The sequence below is a fragment of the Carlito syrichta genome, unplaced genomic scaffold, assembly GCF_000164805.1.
Source record: "Carlito syrichta isolate Samal-C Ts95f unplaced genomic scaffold, Tarsius_syrichta-2.0.1 Scaffold304147, whole genome shotgun sequence".
NCBI classification, from domain to species: Eukaryota; Metazoa; Chordata; class Mammalia; order Primates; family Tarsiidae; genus Carlito; species Carlito syrichta.
The window spans coordinates 307222-325874 of NW_007248243.1; the positions used below are offsets into that span (position 1 = coordinate 307222).

General features: G+C 39.1%; 1 protein-coding gene across 1 annotated transcript; it reads right to left on the reverse strand.

Moving 5' to 3' along the window:
* Positions 1-8290: 8290 nt before the first annotated feature.
* Positions 8291-18218, reverse strand: LOC103261883 (aldo-keto reductase family 1 member C3-like). The gene is made up of 7 exons (XM_008059473.2): positions 18105-18218; positions 16743-16820; positions 16160-16282; positions 13096-13205; positions 12655-12820; positions 10151-10236; positions 8291-8436 (listed from the first exon to the last, which is right to left on the reverse strand). The coding sequence occupies exons 1-7, from the start codon at positions 18114-18116 to the stop codon at positions 8394-8396; spliced, it is 618 nt and encodes a 205-aa protein (XP_008057664.1). The 5' UTR covers positions 18117-18218; the 3' UTR covers positions 8291-8393.
* Between the last annotated feature and the right edge of the window lie 435 nt (positions 18219-18653).

The following is an 18653-nucleotide window of genomic DNA, read 5'->3' on the forward strand; positions in this document are numbered from 1 at the left end:
AATGTTGCTGGACAAAGTAATAAAGGAAAAGAATAAGCTCAGTTTTTAAAGTCTCAGTTAAAGTAATGCGTATAAGACATAAGAACTGCTCGGTGTGCCCTAAGACTTTTATATATAACCCTGTGTCAAAAAGTAATGAAAACTAAATACAAGTGAAACCAAAAAGGCAGTCAACAAAGGAAAAAAAACACACATAAATTAGACTTCATAAAAATTAAGTTTTTTTGCATGAAAAGAAACTACCAAGAGAGTGAGAAAACACACTCACATTACACATGAAAATTTAGTTCATTCTCTCAACAGACTTAAGCTGTGATATGTTTCTGTTCTCTCTCTCTCTTTGTGTATATGTGTTTCAATCAAAATTTTATAGACTGCATAAAAAATTCCTGAAGTGACTGTGACAGGGTGATCTCTAATTTTATATAAAGATGACCTATGTGCCCTTGTCACTTTCCCCACTCTCTGTTCCTGGTCTCTTCCTTATATAATCGAGAGATGTTATGCAACCATCTTTCTGTGCTACACCATCCAGGAGAAATAAATATATGGAGCCAAAGAGATCTTTCTGTGTTCACATGTGCAGCTTCTCAATCTTAGAGTGGAACATGAAGGTCAATTTAAGAATGAGTTAGAGCAACAGGGATCACGTGACAACAGTAATAAAATGTGAAGCCAATAGAGACAGATCTTTATTATGTAAGGAGCTTACCTTAATCTGTAAGAATATGTACGAATCTCAAAAACTTAATTACAACACTTTGCTTTGGCAAACAAGCATTCCACACTTCACTGGCTATTCATCCAATCTGTCTTCAAGGAATGATATTCACTACTTCTTGCAGAAAATAACTCTATCGTTTGCGTTTCCATAGCTCAAAAACTCCTCTATAGAGCATATAAAATTTTCAATTCGCAAATTTATATGCGTAGGAAGAAAAAAGTTCTTTGCTTTCTTGAAACTGATTTTATTTGGGCTGTCTCAACCTTGATCCTTCTTGACAAGTGTCAGCTGAGGAACCTGCTGTCTCGCACATACAGACCCAAGGCTTTGGGTGCTTCCCCTGGTTTACCTCCTCTGTACTGAGAAAGCCATTGTATCCTATGCTTTGCTTTTTTTCAGGTCTAGCTGTTTCGTAAGTCTGTGAAGGCTAACCCAGCTTCAGGGGAAAAGGGGTGGTTTCTGCCTGAGATGTCAAAGTCGAAATGAGGATGGGAAAACAACACACCAAAAGACTTCACAAAATTGCCTACAATACTAAGGATGGGTGGTTTCCAGGTTGTACCTGTGCTGAGATAAAACCCTCTTATCTAAAGACTCTTTTCTTACTCCCCAGGCTGTGGAGATTTTCTCTCACTTGGTGTACGGAAGATTCCACATTGTGACATGAAAAATGTTAGTATTCACAACAGTAACTGATCAAGGGCTATGCTCTAGCCAGGGATGAGGCCTAACCTCATAGGCTGTTGCCTAAAATACATGACAGGTTCAGTGGATCTGAGGGAGCAGCTTGTTACTCACAGCTCAGGAAGCACAAGATTTCACGCCTCATGTGTGCAACACTATTCAAAAAGAGGTGTTGTTTTCATGTCCCTCGGGAACCTGTTTTCCATTGAACAACATGTGCCACAGAAAATAAGGAGAAAAGAAACTTTGATCTTCTTTTTTGCCTTTTCAGAAAATAATTGAAAGAACAACCACCGTCCCTTTCCAAAGCATGGCAAAAAACATGATGACAGTGGCTACCAGGCATGAAGATCACCCCTCATGACATGCTGTTTTTAGGTGTGTAGACAAATTAGGTACTGTCTTAGTTCATTTGTGACGCTATCAAGGGACACCTGCGGCTGAGTATCTTACTTTAAAAAAGGGGTTTATTTGACTGACGCCTCTACTGGCTGTACAAGAAACATGGTGCCAGGAACGGATCCTGGTGAGAGCTTCAGGAGGGTTCCACTCATGGCAGGGCTGTAAAGTGGTCAGGGAGCCAGCATGTTCCGACATCCCATGAAGAGAGCACCAAGCAGGAGCGGGGGGGAGGGGACTAAGCTCTTTTTAACAAACAGTTATTGAAAAACCAATGGCACATGAATTCACTCATTATTGCAGGGATGGCACAAGGAATACATGAGGAATTTGCCCCGGACCCACACGCCTTCTGCTAGGCCCCACTTCCAACACTGAGGATCAGATTTCCACAAAAGGTTTGGAGGGTCAGATACTCCACCTGTGACATACTGCCCTGGCCCCTTGAGCCTCACTTCCTTCTGGTTTTTTCTTTTTCTTTTTCTTTTTGAAAGCAGGATTTATTGAGAGGACAGAAAAGCTCCTAGAGCAGGAGGGGACCCAAGGGGGTTGCCCCACTTCCTTCTTACATGCAATATATAATCACGGCATACCAATAGTCCCCGACAGACTTAACTTTTTTTCAGCACTGACATGAAAGACCAAGGTACAGAGATTCATGTGAGACTCATCACAAGGTCCTGCCAGCGATGAGCCTGTGAAATAAAAAAATAAGCTATTTACTTCCAAAATGTAATGGTTTTACAGCACTAAGTGGGCAAATATCACCATTCCAAATGGAATATATCAATTCAAAGGAAAAGGGAACAAGCCCCATGCCATCAGAACCCCAGCAGGGTAGGCATTAACTCTTAAAGTTCCCAAATGGTCTCCATTTCACTTCATGTCCCGCATCCTGGGCACGCTGGTGTAAGGGGTAGGTTTCCAAGGCCTTGGGCATCCCTGTCCTCATGACTTTCTCTGGCACAGCTTATGTGGATGACCTCACCTGTTACATGCCTGTGGATTTTCCAGGCGGAACTTGCATGCAGCTGGTGGCTCTATAATGCTGGACTAGAGAGCTGTGGCCCTGCTCCTACAGTTAGATAAGGCAGTGCCCCAGTGGGATCTCTCTGCGGGGGATCAACCCCATATTTCTCTTCAGCATTGCCTAAGTAAAGATTCTCTGCAGAGACTCTTCTCCCGTGGCAGGGTTTTAGGTACGTCCTCTGAAATCTAGGGAGAGGCTGTCAAGTCTCAACCACTCTTGTGCCACATGGGGTTCAGGCTCGAAACTGCCCCTCTCTCTTTGTCTCTCTCTACTCAGCATTTCCTCCAATGCTGGAGGTATGTGTCCTCCAGCTTCCCAAGGCTCACTGCACAAGGTGGCTTGTACATGGTCACTTCTGCCTGACCAGTATGGGTTCATGTACTTGACAGAGATTCAAACTTTTCCCAGCTTGTATACAATGTGACAAAAAAATCTGATGCCAGGAGATTTCAGGAATGCTCACTACTACAAGAGAAGGAGAGGAAAGGGAAAAAGAAGAAAGGAAGAAAAGAAGGAGAATTAAGGAGAAGAAAAGTGTAGTATCCTTGAATCTTAAATAAAAAACACTCATGTGCTTAAGTAAAGAATTTATGCTATTTTCTACTCACGCATCTTTTAAGATGGTTATAATTGATAGAGAACCTCAAATATTTTCTCAGCAAAGATATATTGCTGTGATTTCTTTAGCACTTTATTTTGACAATGATATTAGTTTCCAGGAGGCTTTCTGGTTTTTTGACCAGTTCTCTGGAGTGAATGCCTTCTATGTGAACCAAAAAGGAGTACACTGGAACCCCACATTGGTTTATGGGTGGGGGTCAAGAGTGGGGAGCTGAGGGACTGGGCAGGTCAAGGATAAGAACTGCATCACTTTGACAATGGGAAGACCACAGAGCTACGTAGAAAGAGTAGGATTGACATGCATGGTGTGGAGAATGGGACACTGAGAGTTCATCTACAAAACAAGAATCTTTTCTTCAACAGCCTCCTTATCTTAGCTTCAGGATTCCTTTCTATTGACTCTTAAGTCTTTAGACAAAGCTTCACTCTTTCAACCAATGGCCAGTCAGAAAATCTTGACTCTATCCATGTCCTGTTTATGTCCCACTTCAAGACATCTCTCCTTAGACGGAACCAAGGGACACCCACCAGTTATTGATTGTGTCTTTATTTGTAACTGCTGTCTCTCTGAAATGTATAAAAACAAACTGTGACTCAACCACCTCAGGCACACTTTCTCAGGATCTCTTGAGACTGTATCCCAGGCCGTGGTAACTCTTATTGGCTCAGAATAGACTTTAAATATTTTGCAAAGTAGGCTTTGTTCTTTACCAACAATTAGTGGGTGCCCAACACATGGCTTCAGAGAAGAATCAAGACCTCCCAGATGAGTCACCTGAACACTGGGCCTATTGACATCCCCCAAACTTCTAGCTTTTTCTCTGGTAAGTCTAACAGGGTCCTTGATATCCCACTTGGTTGAGAATTCTTAGGTTTATTCTGAGCTGTCTTTCCTTTTCTCAGAAAGTTGTTGTTTAAGGTTCTTATTTTGATTTGAAGGTACATTCTAAAAGGTATTCTCCGTTGCCCTTTTTCCTCCCAAATTAATCTCAGTTAGCTCTTCTGTGTATTTGCTCGTGAAACTGAACATACCTCTTTGTAGACAAATGAGAAGCTAAGCTTCTCAGATCCACTATACTGAACCCTAGGGCACCATACACTTTCTTCCTTAAAGAAAGAAAGAAAAAAACGTGGTAAGCAAATCACCTAAGAACAAAGAAACACATAGTGAACGACTTTCTTCAGGCATGGCAGTTGGTGCCTCTACTTGCAAGTACTTGTGTAAATGGAAAAGCTTCAGGGCATGCCAGATTTTCTAGGACTGTAGCTAGTTATAGTTATATATTATGGTCTGTTCTTTGACATATTTTTAAACCAATGGGCAAGTTAAATATTTTTTAAAAATCCAGAGCTCAAAGGTTGACATGTGATTACAGAGTTACATATAGAATCTCCTGTGCTCTTTATTTCCTTTTCTGCCTGTTTTAAATCTATTGTTACTTTCTACTAGTGGTGAGATAAAACCCAAGGCTTACGGTATTGCTAATTTAAGGCTACTAGAAGATTTTGTTTTTCTTATACAGCTCAACCAGTTCTGGCTAAAATATAAATATTGAGAATTTAGCCCTAAAGTTATTGAGGAGAAAAAAGAAAGTAAAAGTAGTTTTAAAATTAAACTGCCATGGAAACTGTGTTTTCTAAGTTTGTGGTTCTGGGCCTTTATTGCATGACCTCTCAGGGCAACCAAAGTTTTAACCATGTGGCCAGGTCCCAATCTTGTCAAAAATAATTTAGATTCAACTGTATTTTATAAACTATTGTGTTTCTGTTGTTATCTCTTTGCTAGAGTTAAGAGTTGCAAAGTAAAAGCTGTAGAATCTTGGCTTGTTTGTGTGAGTTTTTGTGTTGTGTGTGTTTAGATGTGTTTATGTGCGTGTACATGTACTTTGTTATGTGTTGTGCACATGTACTTTGTTATGTGTTGTGCCTATATGGTACCAGATTGGCTTAACAACAAAGGAGTACTCATACATTAAGTAAATAAGCTCAAATGGTTTTGAAGCTCATGTGGCTTAAGTAAGTCTGTAATAAATAAACTGGATTTAAATTATTGATAAGATAAAAATAGAAATGTCTTTAGAATGTCAACATACATTTTTGTATAGGCTTATTGGTCTGATTTTTTAAAGTAAAAGTTTTAAAGTTTATTCCACAAAATATCAATAGTAGTTATCACTCTGCCTTTCCTATGTATAAATATATATTTATATAAATATTCTCCTTATATTTGTATATGTAACTCATATATTCTTTTTTTTTTTGAGTTGGAGTCTCACTCTGTCACCCAGACTGGAGTGCAGTGGCCGCTCCTGGCCACTGCAGCCTCGAACTGCTGGGCTCCAGCGATCCTTCCGCCTCAGCCTTCTGAGTAGCCAGAATGACAGGCGCGTGCTACCACGCCCGGCTGAGTTTTTGATTTATTGTAGAGATGAGGTCTCGCCAAGTTGCCCAGGTGGGTCTCGAACCCACGGGCTCAGGCAATCCACTCACCTCAGCCTCCCAAAGGCGCGGGATGACAGGCTGAGCCACCGAGCCCGGCTCATATATTCTAATATATATAATTACAGAGATGTGGGGTACAAGTGAGGGTTAACTCCATAAGCAGGCTGCATGCAAGTGAAGTCTGGGCTTCTAACTGGCCCTCACTACCCCTGGTAGCGGACCAGGTATCCTCTGTGTTGTTGTTGTTGCTGTGTGTCCTCTCCCTCCTTCCCTCCCTCCTTCCTTCCCTCCCCTAGCAGTGCCCAATGACTGCTGATCCCTGCCTTGTGCCACTGTAACTAATGTTCAGGGTCCACTCCTGAGTAAGAGCATGTGATATTCACTTCTTTGTTACTGTGATAGTTAGTTTGATGATCTCCACTTCCATTCAGTTTGCTGCTAAGCCCATGATTTTATTCTTCTTTATAGGTGTGTAATACTTCATGGTATATATGTACTACATTTTTTAAATCCAGTCCACTCTCAATGGGCAGCAAGGTTGGTTCCAGGTTTTTGCTACCGTGAATAGTGCAGCAATACACAGGCGGGTGTAGGTTATCTTTTTGGTAGAATGATTTATATCCCTCTAGGTATATACCCAGGAGAGGGATTGCTGGATCATTTGAAAGATTGGTTTTTAGTTCTTTTAGGAATCACCACGCTGTTTTCCATAGCTGTTTAACTAGTTTACACTCCCACCAACAGGGCAGAAGTGGTCCCTTTGTCAGATGCATAATTTCCAAATATTTTTTCCCATTCTCTGAGTTGTCTCTTCACTCTTTTGATGGCTTCTTTTGCTGTGCTAAAGCTTTTCGGTATGATGAGTTTCCTATTTGTCTGTCTTTGCTTTTTTGGCATTCACTTTTGGGGACTTGGCCAAGAATTTGTTGCCCACTCTGATTGCATAAGGGGGTTTGCTATGTTTTCTTTTAGGATTCCTATAGTTCAAAGTTTTACATTCAGGGTTTTTATTCATTCTGAGTAGGTCTTTGTATATGGTGATAGGTATTCATAAGAGCTCACAAAGTTTGAAAGTATTGTGCTATTTTACATGCATTATTTAAAAATATTTCTAAATGCTGATAATGGCTTATTAGACATATTATGTATCATTTCAATATGAGTTTGGTAGTAATATTTAATGGTTTTGAGATTTTTTGGGGTATTATATTCCTAAGTGTGCCTTGCGTCGTGAATAAAATATTGAAAAGAGCCAAGTAGGAAACATTAATGATTTCTTTTAGAACATGGAAACCCTTTCTAAATCTGGAGTTGATATTCAGGGGAATTTGATCAGTCAGTGGTGTCCCTGAGCCCCTGCCACACCACGGCCGAGCAATGGCACGGCTGTTACTAGGCACACCTAAGAGGTCAAGGCCTGACTCTGGAGTTTGATACAACATTATGGAAAGTTTCCTTTCATGCCCCAGATAAAGTTATAAATACTGAATATGGCAATATTTCCCAACCAGAGATGTGTCTACTCCCTTCTCCTAAGTAACCACCATATATGAATTCGAATCATTTTTTCCTGGGCAGGTGCATCCCACCTTCCTGACTAACACTCCCCCAGGAATGTTCCAACACCAGGTTTCTGGAGCTCTATTCTTTGTGCTTCTGGAGAGATTGTTGGTCATCCTGTCAACATGTGCCTCACCTTCCAGACTCTCTGCTACATGTTTGTTGTTCTTCAATGAGCTAAAGAAGCATTAACTGACAAGTACCTGTCTTCTGCTCCTTCCTAGGGGTTAAATATTTGACCCAGCCGGGCCGGGCGCAGTGACTCAAGCCTGTAATCCCAGCACTTTGGGAGGCCGAGATGAGAGAAATGCCTGAGTCCAGGGGTTCGAGACCGGCCCAAGCAACTTGTCGAAACCTTGTCTCTACAATTAAAAAAAAAAAATTAGCTGGATGTGGTAGTGTGCGCCTGTAGCTCTGACTACTTGGAAGGCTGAGGTGGAAGAATCATCCGAGCCAGTAGGTCGACACTGGGGTGGCCGTGAAACGTGCCAATGTACTCCAGCATGGGCAATAGAGTGAGACTCCAACTCAAAAATAATAAATAAATAGATCAATAGATAGATAGATAGATATTTGACCCACTCATCCCCAGAATAATCTATAAAATGATTGCTGTTTTTTTCCATCCCGCTGCCCCTAAATATCAAGGTGAATTAGAGTTTCAACCCTAATGAGTCAGAAAAAAATAAAACATACAAGTCACAAGGATTGAAGTGGATGAATAATCATTAGAGAAAGATGTTCAAGTTTTCCAAAGTGACAAAAATTTATTGTCTTGTCTTTCTAACCTGTAGATATAGCCCCATTGGTGAGTTCTCTACACAGAATTGATTTAACTGGAGGTAATGTGTCCAATCACCAGTATCAAAGACATCTTCTGCATCACCATACATATGCAGGGGTTTGTGGTCAAAGTCATGCAAATATCTCAGGTTAATATTCATCTGAAAATGGGTAATTAGGGTGGCCAGGAAATCTGAAAAGAGAAAGTATAATGCATAATATTATAATATTTAGGGTTGAAGTTAAGAAGTTTATGTCCTGACTGCTAGTAGAGTCTGCCTTTCTTACTTGTATGAACATGACTTTATAACATGTGCTTTCTCAAAATAAAAAATGGTTCATATAATAGTCTCTTGCCTGGGACTTAACACCCAAAACACACAAAGTCAAATATTCAAATGTATTTCTCTACATTGTTCAACAAAGTAAATGGATAGTCTGAACATTTTTGTTTCAAATTCTCAATGGAAGCAAGATTCATTCCTCTTTACTTGAACAGGACATGGTCAATTATGTGGCTATTATTCATCAATAATTGTAAGTGTTTAGGTTACTCATAGCAATTATTCTTTTTTATTAATTAATTTATTACTTGCTACTTGTCTTCCATATGCAAAATATGTTCTTAGGCTCAGAAATGTAAACTGTCATACATGATTTAGGGCCCCACATTGAAACAGCTACCACACACTAAGAACAACCCCTATGTAGATTATGCAAAATGTAGAGTGATAAATAAAAGATTGCTTACTAAATATTTAATCAATGTAAGATTACTGTGCTTGCTGCTTGCTGCTTTTCTTTCCTTTTCATGATTCACTTTATCTTTTATCTTCTCATAACTTAATACAAATATTAGCAATGATATCTATTAATTTTGAGTACTTCTGAGGCACCATTGCACTTATTTCTTACATACATTATTTCATCTAGTCTATTGCCTGTTAAAGTTGCCCCTGGCAAGGGTTACATAACTTCTTACTTTTTTCTCATTATACTAAAGGTCTTTCTATAAATTCTAGAACCTTCGAGCAGGAAGGAATGTCTTTACCAAAAGGAAGGTATTCACTAGACCTCTTGTTAGATATACATTGTCTCCCAATATGAAGTTTTTCCCTCTATACTCCTTCATTCATTTTCAATCACTTTCTCTAAAATGTGTTCACCCTCTGCATTGAGATCTTCATATTGCAGAAAATCAAAACAAAGTTCTCCTATTCACTCCACTCAGATCCGCCTTTTTTGAGAAAAATGTTTCAGTTTTGAGCCTACATCCAAAGACATGGAAAAATGAGCTTTGAAACTACTAAAAACACTGAATTGGCAGGATCTAGTGAATTATTCCATGGGGAGGAGATGGGAATTTCTGACGTGGACTACAAGGTCGGTGGAAATGCCATTATTATAATCAGGAATTGAGCAGGTTTGGGGTAATGAGCTATAAACCCCAATTTGGATACATTTAATTAGGTTACAATGTTAGTATACACGGCTTAAATTGACAAGATTGTGGTAGAAATGGGAAGTCTATATGCAAGGTGCAGATTCAGCAATGTTATTGGCTGTTCTGGAAAGTTCAATGGAGTCAGAGAAGCAGCGACACAGGCTGACCCACGCTGACCCCTGACCCACTCGCTATGTCAGAGAATAGAGTTCTGGAGTACATCTGGGAGGAGAGTTCCATAAAGCTAGGAGTTAAATATTTGGCTTTCACTGACTCAAACTGGCTGATGTCCTAATATATAAATAAATATATATATATATATATTTTTTTTTTTTCTGGATGGTGATGGTAACCACTTTGAGTACCTCTTATAATTTGTCCTAATACTGATGTGAATTTTTACACTTTTTCTGTTTCTCCTTCAGAAAATAAATTAGGCACCCCAGTTGTCAAAGCTACTTACAAATCAGTGAAAATGTTATATCGAAAATTACTGTTTAGGCCATCAAGGACTTTCATGTCCTCTGAGGTCAACTGGAATTCAAAAACCTGTCACAGAAGTAGAAAACTTTTGTTATTGTTAGACTGCATAATTGCCAATTGGGACTATCCATGCATATCAGACAGTAGGGGGTGGAGGCAAGAATTAAAATATCTGATGTTTCATTAAGCTATAAAGGCCATCTCTAACTATGGAAGTGGTTTATGAGTGTTCAAAGAAAAATAAACAGAAATCCATATCTAGATATAGTATATTGAAACTGAACAGCACTGCAGGTAAAGAGAAGATCTCAAGGGAAATTGGACATGAAACAAAGTAGACCTCGCACACACATGACTGGGGCATGTACTTGGAAGAGTCAGAAGAATATAGAGGCAAATTTTGAAAAGCATAAAATAATTAGGTAAATTTGATGGATATTATTGGATTTATATATATCTTCAATGAGCAGGCATAAAGCGAAAAAAATTGTTTTCAACCTAATTCAACCCAGGAATTATACAAATACTAATGACGTCATATTCAAAGGACACGAGTTCTGGCTTGTTTGATCTGTGAGACTGTAAACTTAAAAAGTCACTAATTACTAACACATAAATTCAAATAAATCCATAAATCCACTGCAATACTCTGAAACAGTGATACAAAAAATAAAAGAAACAGAGAATAAAAAAATCAGTAACTTAACTGCTGATGAAGGACAGAGGCCAGAGAAGTACTTGTGGACTTTCTATATATGATAGAGGTTTAGGACATCAAAATATATGAGCAAATATGAAATTTTCAATAATTTTTAGTAGGCTATCTTTATATCCATTTAAAAATTGCATACACATATTTGGATCCTTACTTGACATACTAATAAAAAACAATTCCATTTAGATTAGCAATAAAATGTATAAGACAATACCATCCACAATTTTGTAAGATCGTATGGAAACATGTTGTCACCTTTCCAGTACAGGAAAATACAGAACACTCATCCACCACAAGAAGCAAGTATAAATAATTTGACTACATTAAGAGCACAACGTTTTATTTATAAAACATAACTCCAAAAGAATGAAATCACAAGTGCTATTTGGAAGATGCTGTTTAAATAATACAATTGAATGTAAAAATAATATTTAGAATATATTTTGGTCGACTAATTAGCAACATGACTCCATTACTTTACGTGTCTGTGTATTTACTTGTTTTGCCAGATGATTTTTCCACCTCCTTCCAATAAGAGGTGGTGTCTATTTCCCCATCCTTTGAGTCTGGACTGGCCTGAAACTGGCATTGACCAAGAATTTGCCGGAAGCAGTGGGTGTGGACATTGAGCCCGAAAAGGTTTTGCAGGTAGGGTTAGGGTACCTAAGGCTTTGCGGGTAACTCCCAAGTGCCTTGGGATCACGCCATGGGACGAGGTGAAGCCTGAGCTGGAGGATGAAGAACCACACAGAGGAGTAGGAGGGGCCCAGACAACGGCCCCTTAACATCCTGAACAGGCAACTTGGGATCGAATTAGAGCCCAACATACTCCACGACCCATCACAGAAACAAAGAACAGAGTACCATATGCTCTCTCTCATAAGCTGATCTTGAACAATGATCATAACACTTTAAGAAACGGATTGGCAGTAGTGGGAAACCGTCAGGGGAGAGGGGGTGGGATTGGTAGTTGAGGGAAACTGCTAGGGGAGGGAGGGGCACACTTCATCAACAAGGGCACCTGCATAATCAACGTTTGTATACCTAACCCTGAATTGTACCCCACATCTTTAAAATAAAAAAAAAAATCCTGAACAGAACTGTCTTATTGTCCTGCATAGACATGAGAGAGCCTACCCTGGAAAAGAAGAAATTTACTGACTTTAGGTAGAGCCCACATAATTTTCTAAGCATAGAAGTGTGAGATAAATAAATGGCTTCATACTAAACCTTTATATTGAGGAGGTTTGTTGTACAACTCTATTTATTGATATACTTATTCCCACACATCAAAATAGACAAATAACCTAATAAAAATAAAAACTTGAATAGAGATTTGCAGAGAGAAAACCCCTGAGATAATAAATATATGCAATTTATACTATCTTATTACAAAAGGAAATAGGGAAAAATTTGCAAAGATCTAGAAACGAAAGAAATTCAAATCTGATTGTCTCATTTCAGAAAATGAAACACACACACACACACACACACACAACAGTATGTCTCCAGCACAGGGATACAGAGTAAATTGCCAAGTTAGCTGTAAACCCAAATATCTGATTTTTAGTCTAGTCCTCATTCTATCCATCCGTGCTGGTTTCTTTTTGTGGAATAGGAGACAACCCTTATGAATGCACACAAAGCATAAATGCATGGGGCATGCCAGGGAAACGGGCTTGGCCCAAGGGCGTCTCGAGAGCCTTACCAACAAGCGCACACGTGAAGGACACTGTGAGGAGCCCTGATGCCCACAGCCCCGCCCTCACCTGCAGGTTCTGTCTGATCCGCTGCTCATTGTAGCTCTTGGCCAGGACCACAACCCCACGTTGCAGCTGGTAGCGCAGGGCAATCAGGGCTGGAGTTCGCTTGTGCTTTTTGGCCACGGCACAAAGGACCGGGTCCTCCAAGAGGACTGGGGAGTTCGGGTCCACCCTGGAAGGAAAGACAGAAATGCCCAAGTCCTGAGGCTGCATATCCAGTTGGTTAGGAGGCTCCACACAGATGAAGATGTCTATCCTACACCAGGGCTTCTCAGGGAGGTCCCGGACCAGAGGAATCACAATCACCTGGGACCTGGTCAGAAAGGCACATTCTCCTATCTCCCTGAGCCAGTAGAGACTTAACTTTGGAAAAACCAAGTGTGATATACGATGAAAAGTTTTTCATCAAAGTGGTGTTTTAGGTAAACTCCTTGTAGTTCATATTACCATCGTTTATCTCTTTGGCTTCCCAGAGCACTATAGGCCACCAGAACAATGTCTTTGGACTTGCAGAAATCCAGTAGTTTGCTCTGGTTGAGATAAGGGTGACATTCTACCTGTAGGTGACCAAGACAGAAAAGCAGAAGATTATAGGAAAATAGTTACATTAACATTTTTAAAAGGTTAAAAGTAAAGGAAACCAAATAAAAAATCTGTGTAACAATAAATTTGAAATGAAAACATTAAAATCAAGTATTTTTTTTATAAAAAATAAATTTTGTACCTTCAATATCTCTGAAAAGTATAATGGAAATGCCATTTCCAAGAACATGCAACTCTAGCAACCAGGTCTTGGTTTCTAAATACCTTTGTTCACTAAAAGAGACCAATTCCAGATTTGAGAAAGAGTAAGACTTTTTATCACTTGGACATTAAATTGTGCCAGAAAGCAAGAATTTGGTCAAAGACTCATGAGTGCATGTATGAAGGACAAAAGAGCTGGTTTGTAATGAACATTTGTATACCTAACCCTGAAATGTACCCCACATCTTTAAAATTAAAAAATTTTTGTAAAGAGCTAGTTTCATAGAAATGCCTGTTATAAGATTTTGGTAGATTTGAGCATCAAAAAAAATAATGTTAAAGAGTAAAATCAACTATAAATCATAGGGGAAAAATCTAGGAGTCATTAGTGATTAATGAGAAAGAGAGAGAAAGAGAGAGAGAATAAAATATTTATCAACACTGATAATGATTATTATATTAATTTTGTTCTCAGGATATTGACATTTAAAGGAAAAGAGTTAAATTTTAACCCTTCTTAGTGAAATAAGTGTTTCTTATCTTGATTTGAACTTTTGAAAATAGCAAAATGTCAGGAAAAAGTATTCAAACTAGTGGTTGAAATTAAAAATCATTATTTTAGATCTCCACAAAAATAACTAATACAATAAAAAGAAATCACAATATAACACATACAATTTAAAATATCATTGATGTATACTCAACTATTAGATTAAAATTTATTATGGATTGTGACATCCTGTGGACAATTATCACCCAACAGTTTACCAGTACTTGCAAAAGGGAAAACATACGTTTATGAAGAATAGCTCTGTCTGCCGCTAACTTAACCAAGTGATCAAAACTAGCATCACTAAAAGTGGGACAGTGGGTCATTTCATGCTTTCTACTGTGGTACAATTCAGAAACACATCATGCTAAGAATTTTTTCTTTTCATTTTGGCCCCAAATATTTAAACCTGAGGTAATAAAGCATTCAAATCTGCCCTTTCAGTTACAGAAGTTTACATTTTTAACAACTTGGAGAAACAAGTTAATGACTATCAAAATACCACAAACAGAAAACCACAGTTGGATTCTGGTTGAAAAAGAAAAGCTATAAAAGTAATTTATAAATATATATATGTAAATATACATATATATATATATTGAATGTATTATATAATTTAGCTGCATAATTATAAAAGCAATTTTATAAAAGCTATAAAAGTAATTTAATTCCAAAAGTAATTTTGGAAAAACTATGGGAAATTTGAGTAAGGACTGGATATTAAGTGATACGGGGATACAACAGTCATTTTCTTAGAGAAAATAATGAGTTTGAAACTGGGAGAATATCTGTATTTTTGCGACACGCTTTGTGACATCTACGGAGTGAATTTTAACCACTACAATTTACTTTGAAGACTTTCTAGAAACAAGATGGCCAAATGTTAACATTCGGAGATTGATGGTAACATGGGAATGTCCTCTATTATTCATTCAAATTTCTCTAACTTTTGGAATATTGCCCTCAGTATAGTTTGGATGATCGCCCTGCTCGAGTCTCATGTTGAAATGGGATCCCCAGTGCTCGAGGTGGATCCGAGCAGAACGTGATTGGATCCCGATGGCAGATTCCTCACGGTCGTCTTGGTGTCTTTCTCTAGCTTTCCTAATTCACGCCAGAGTTGGTCGTTTAAAAGAGCCTGGAGTCTCCGCTCCCTCGTGCTCTGCTCTTGCGTCTGTGTCTGGCCTGCCGTCTCCCTGCATTCCACCACGACTTAAAGAGTCCTGAGGTCCCTCTTCAGAAGCCTGGCAGAGGCCCGTGCCCTTCCGGACCGTGAGTCGAATAAACCTTTTTCTCCATACATTACCCAGCTAGGTATTTCTTTATATCATTGCAGGATGGACGAATACAGCCAATATGAAAAGTTTAGGGTGAAACTAATATTAAGACCACATTAAGTTCCTAGCTTTTTAAATGTGAAAACCACGATGCTTTATTTTTATATAACAAATTCACAGATATTATACGCTATGTATTTTAATTGTGGATCTTTACTTTCTGATTCTAAGTTGCTAAAGATTAAGTTAGAGTACAGAGCCCCCAAGAAGATAGATGGGTACAGACAGTTGAAGTGATGGGAGAAAACAGGGATGAAAGCTGACTGAGATGTAGCCAGTCACAGGTCAGCTCTGTGCTCTGTTAAACGTCCCTCCGTGTTGATTTCAGCCACCATCGCCATCACCAGGTATCTGCATGAACAGGTGACTTCCTCTCTCTGATCTGGAGGACTGATGGTGTCCAGTCAATGCTTAATGCATTTATAAGCATTGCAAAGAACCCATACACACAGAGTTACCCAGACAAAGCACTCAGACCTGGGATTCCACTTAAACCCTTAGTACATTATCTTCTCCTGTTTTTGCTCTCTCCGATTTACTGCTCGTTCCGCTTTCATGGCCTTCCTACCTGTATGCAGTTCCCAGCAAATCATCTTCACTCATGCATCCTCTGCTTGTGTTTCGTGATATAGCCTTAAGTCCCTATTTCACCTGAGTTCTGAATGCCACACAAAACTCAGCATTCAGTTATCACTGTTGTTTTCATGAAGACTTTTTCAAGCAGGGGCACAATTAGGGACTTTTGTGTTCTTCTAGACAGCGTTCTGCTCTCTAGAATGTTCTTTGTGACAAAGGCAAGTTGAGAAGAACCTATGAACCCCTGGCTATCATACAGGAAGAAAAGTGAAGAACAGGAAGGAGAGGAGGCTGGGGTGCTCACCTGGTTGCAGACGGGCTTGTACTTGAGCCCCGGCTTGTTGAGGATCATCTCCAGCTGCCTGCGGTTAAAGTTGGACACCCCGATGGACTTGGCCAGTCCTGCGTCCTTACACTTCTCCATGGCCTGGGGAGAAAGGGATAGTGAAGAAACATATGTGCAGTTGGTGTGTCAAGATAAATGAAAAGTAGAGCTGTGAAACAACGACTATCAACATATGACAATGAAACCAGCTAGCAGTGATTGTCAGGAAGAGAACAATTAAAACAAAATAGGTGAAGAAGATAAGTGGTGAAAGCCAGAGTAAGAATTTCCGTGTTTTCCTTAAGGCACTGGAGAGGTTCATCAATTGCAGAGAGAGAGAGAGAGAGAGAGATACCTGTCGTTTTAGTACTCAATTCTTCTCCTCAATTTTTTTCCATGACGTTCCAGTCACGTGCTCTTCTCTACCACTCAGCAACCCCCCACACCCCCGTAACACTCCTGAATTTCTGGATCCAGCGTTGCATTTCTCTTTCTCTCAGTGGAAGATGAAAGCAAGACTTCCCCTTCTCGCCCTCCTGTGCTCTCTCCGCCAAGCACTCACCTCCCATGTGGTACAGAGATCCACTGAGTCAGATATTACTTTTCCATTTTCATCTTTTGGGATAAGATTTTCACCTGGCTGAATAAGAGGGAGTCGTTTTAGTGAGGTCACAAATTAATGCTCTCACCCATGGCCACAAGCCCAGGTACATTTAAGGGTAATAACCTTCCATGACATATGTGGCCCAACATTCCAGAAACTGATTTCTGCAAAGACTTTTACATAATGGAGTTTTAAAGACTGTCTATAGGAGACAGACTTCTCTAATCTCTTACAACTGTTATTTATGGCAATAATAGCATGTTTCAGATCCCAGTGGAGTCTAAAGCTGATTTATGTTTTGCTTGTCTGTCCCAATACTTTCCTCTGGGGAAAGGTCTCTTTGATTGGAAAAGAGCTTGCTGTCCAACCAAAATAGATTGCAATTTTGTCCCAGTTGAGAAAATCAGAGTTTCTGATCCTCCTGAACACCTGATGTTCCATGGACAGTTCTGTGAACTAAACATGGTAAGGAAGGTTATTTTTAAGACAAATCTAAATGTTGGAAGATCCAGAGAAGCTTTTTAAGGTTAATAGGCATAAGACTTGACATACCCCAAACTCATAATTGCCAAAAATAGGAAAGATTGGGACAAAAGTCTAGCAAACTTGTTGGGGTACAGAGAAAAGGAAGAAGAAAAGGATGTGATTTGGGGACTATGTCGAATTCTTAAGTGTAATAATGCTTTTGATACCCCATTGCATAGTACAAGATACTTTCTCATATAAACTAGCCTGAATAGTTATCTATAACATTAAATAGAAGATTACATTCAACACAGTAATTAATGGCCAAGTACCACGGCAGAACTCCTTTGTGAAAGAAGAACCAGCAGAAGAAACAAAGTTTCCCAAGTTCCCATTGAAAGTTCCAGTTTAAGAGCCATGCAGAGTAAGTTACATCAAATCTGTTTTGGCTTAAAATGGTAGAAAATTATGGAAAAATCACTGTGCACCTGTGTGCAGCAGATTTGTTGGACAGCACAGCTGCATGAAACTTGGTATTTATGAACGTCCCAGCGGGTGGACCTTGGAGCTGTCACTAGGATGGAGCCTTGGGAGTGGCTACTGTTATTTCTTCAAGTTTCTGAGACTGAGATATCAAATTTGCTGTACTATATTCTTTCTTAGGTATGTAGTTGAGAGTAGGGATCCAAATTTTTCTTAAAAGGGGGGAATTGGGAGTTATGCTCAGGGTTCTTCTCCCATGTAATAATAATATCTACATTTTCCTTAAAAAAAAAGCTAAATTCAACCATCCATGTAAATCGTGGTCATGCTGACAGAAGGAAAAAAAGAAGTTTGATCATGAAAATTGCCTACCTTTAAAGCCATTGGGAAATGAATAATATAGAGATCAACATAGTCCAACTGAAGTTTTTTCAGAGAGTTTTCCAAGGCTGGTTGCACTAATTCTGGCTGATGGAAAGTTGACCAAAGCTGCAGAGGTTATAGTTTGGGAGTTGTGTTGAATGAATACTTGAACCTTTTTGTTAGCTTGTTTCATCTAATAGTTAGACATTTTTCCACTGCTTCAGAACTCATTACTACGGCAAACAAAATAGTCCCTTTCTTCTTGTGTCCTTTGGATTTCACCTACTTACATAAATTTTATTATATATTGAATACGTAGTTAATACATCTACTGAATGATAGAACCATATTAATAAAAGGTTAAACAATAATTTCAATTATGGCCACCATCTAAATGATGTTTGATAGAGCTTACAAATAATGCTAATAGCCTAATTCTTTCATCCATCTAACTCAATGAACAAGAATAAGTATGCCTATTTAAAAACTGGAGGAGATTTTTCAAAAAGTTTTGAACATGCTAATGTGTGCCGGACACATTAAGGCACATGAATTATC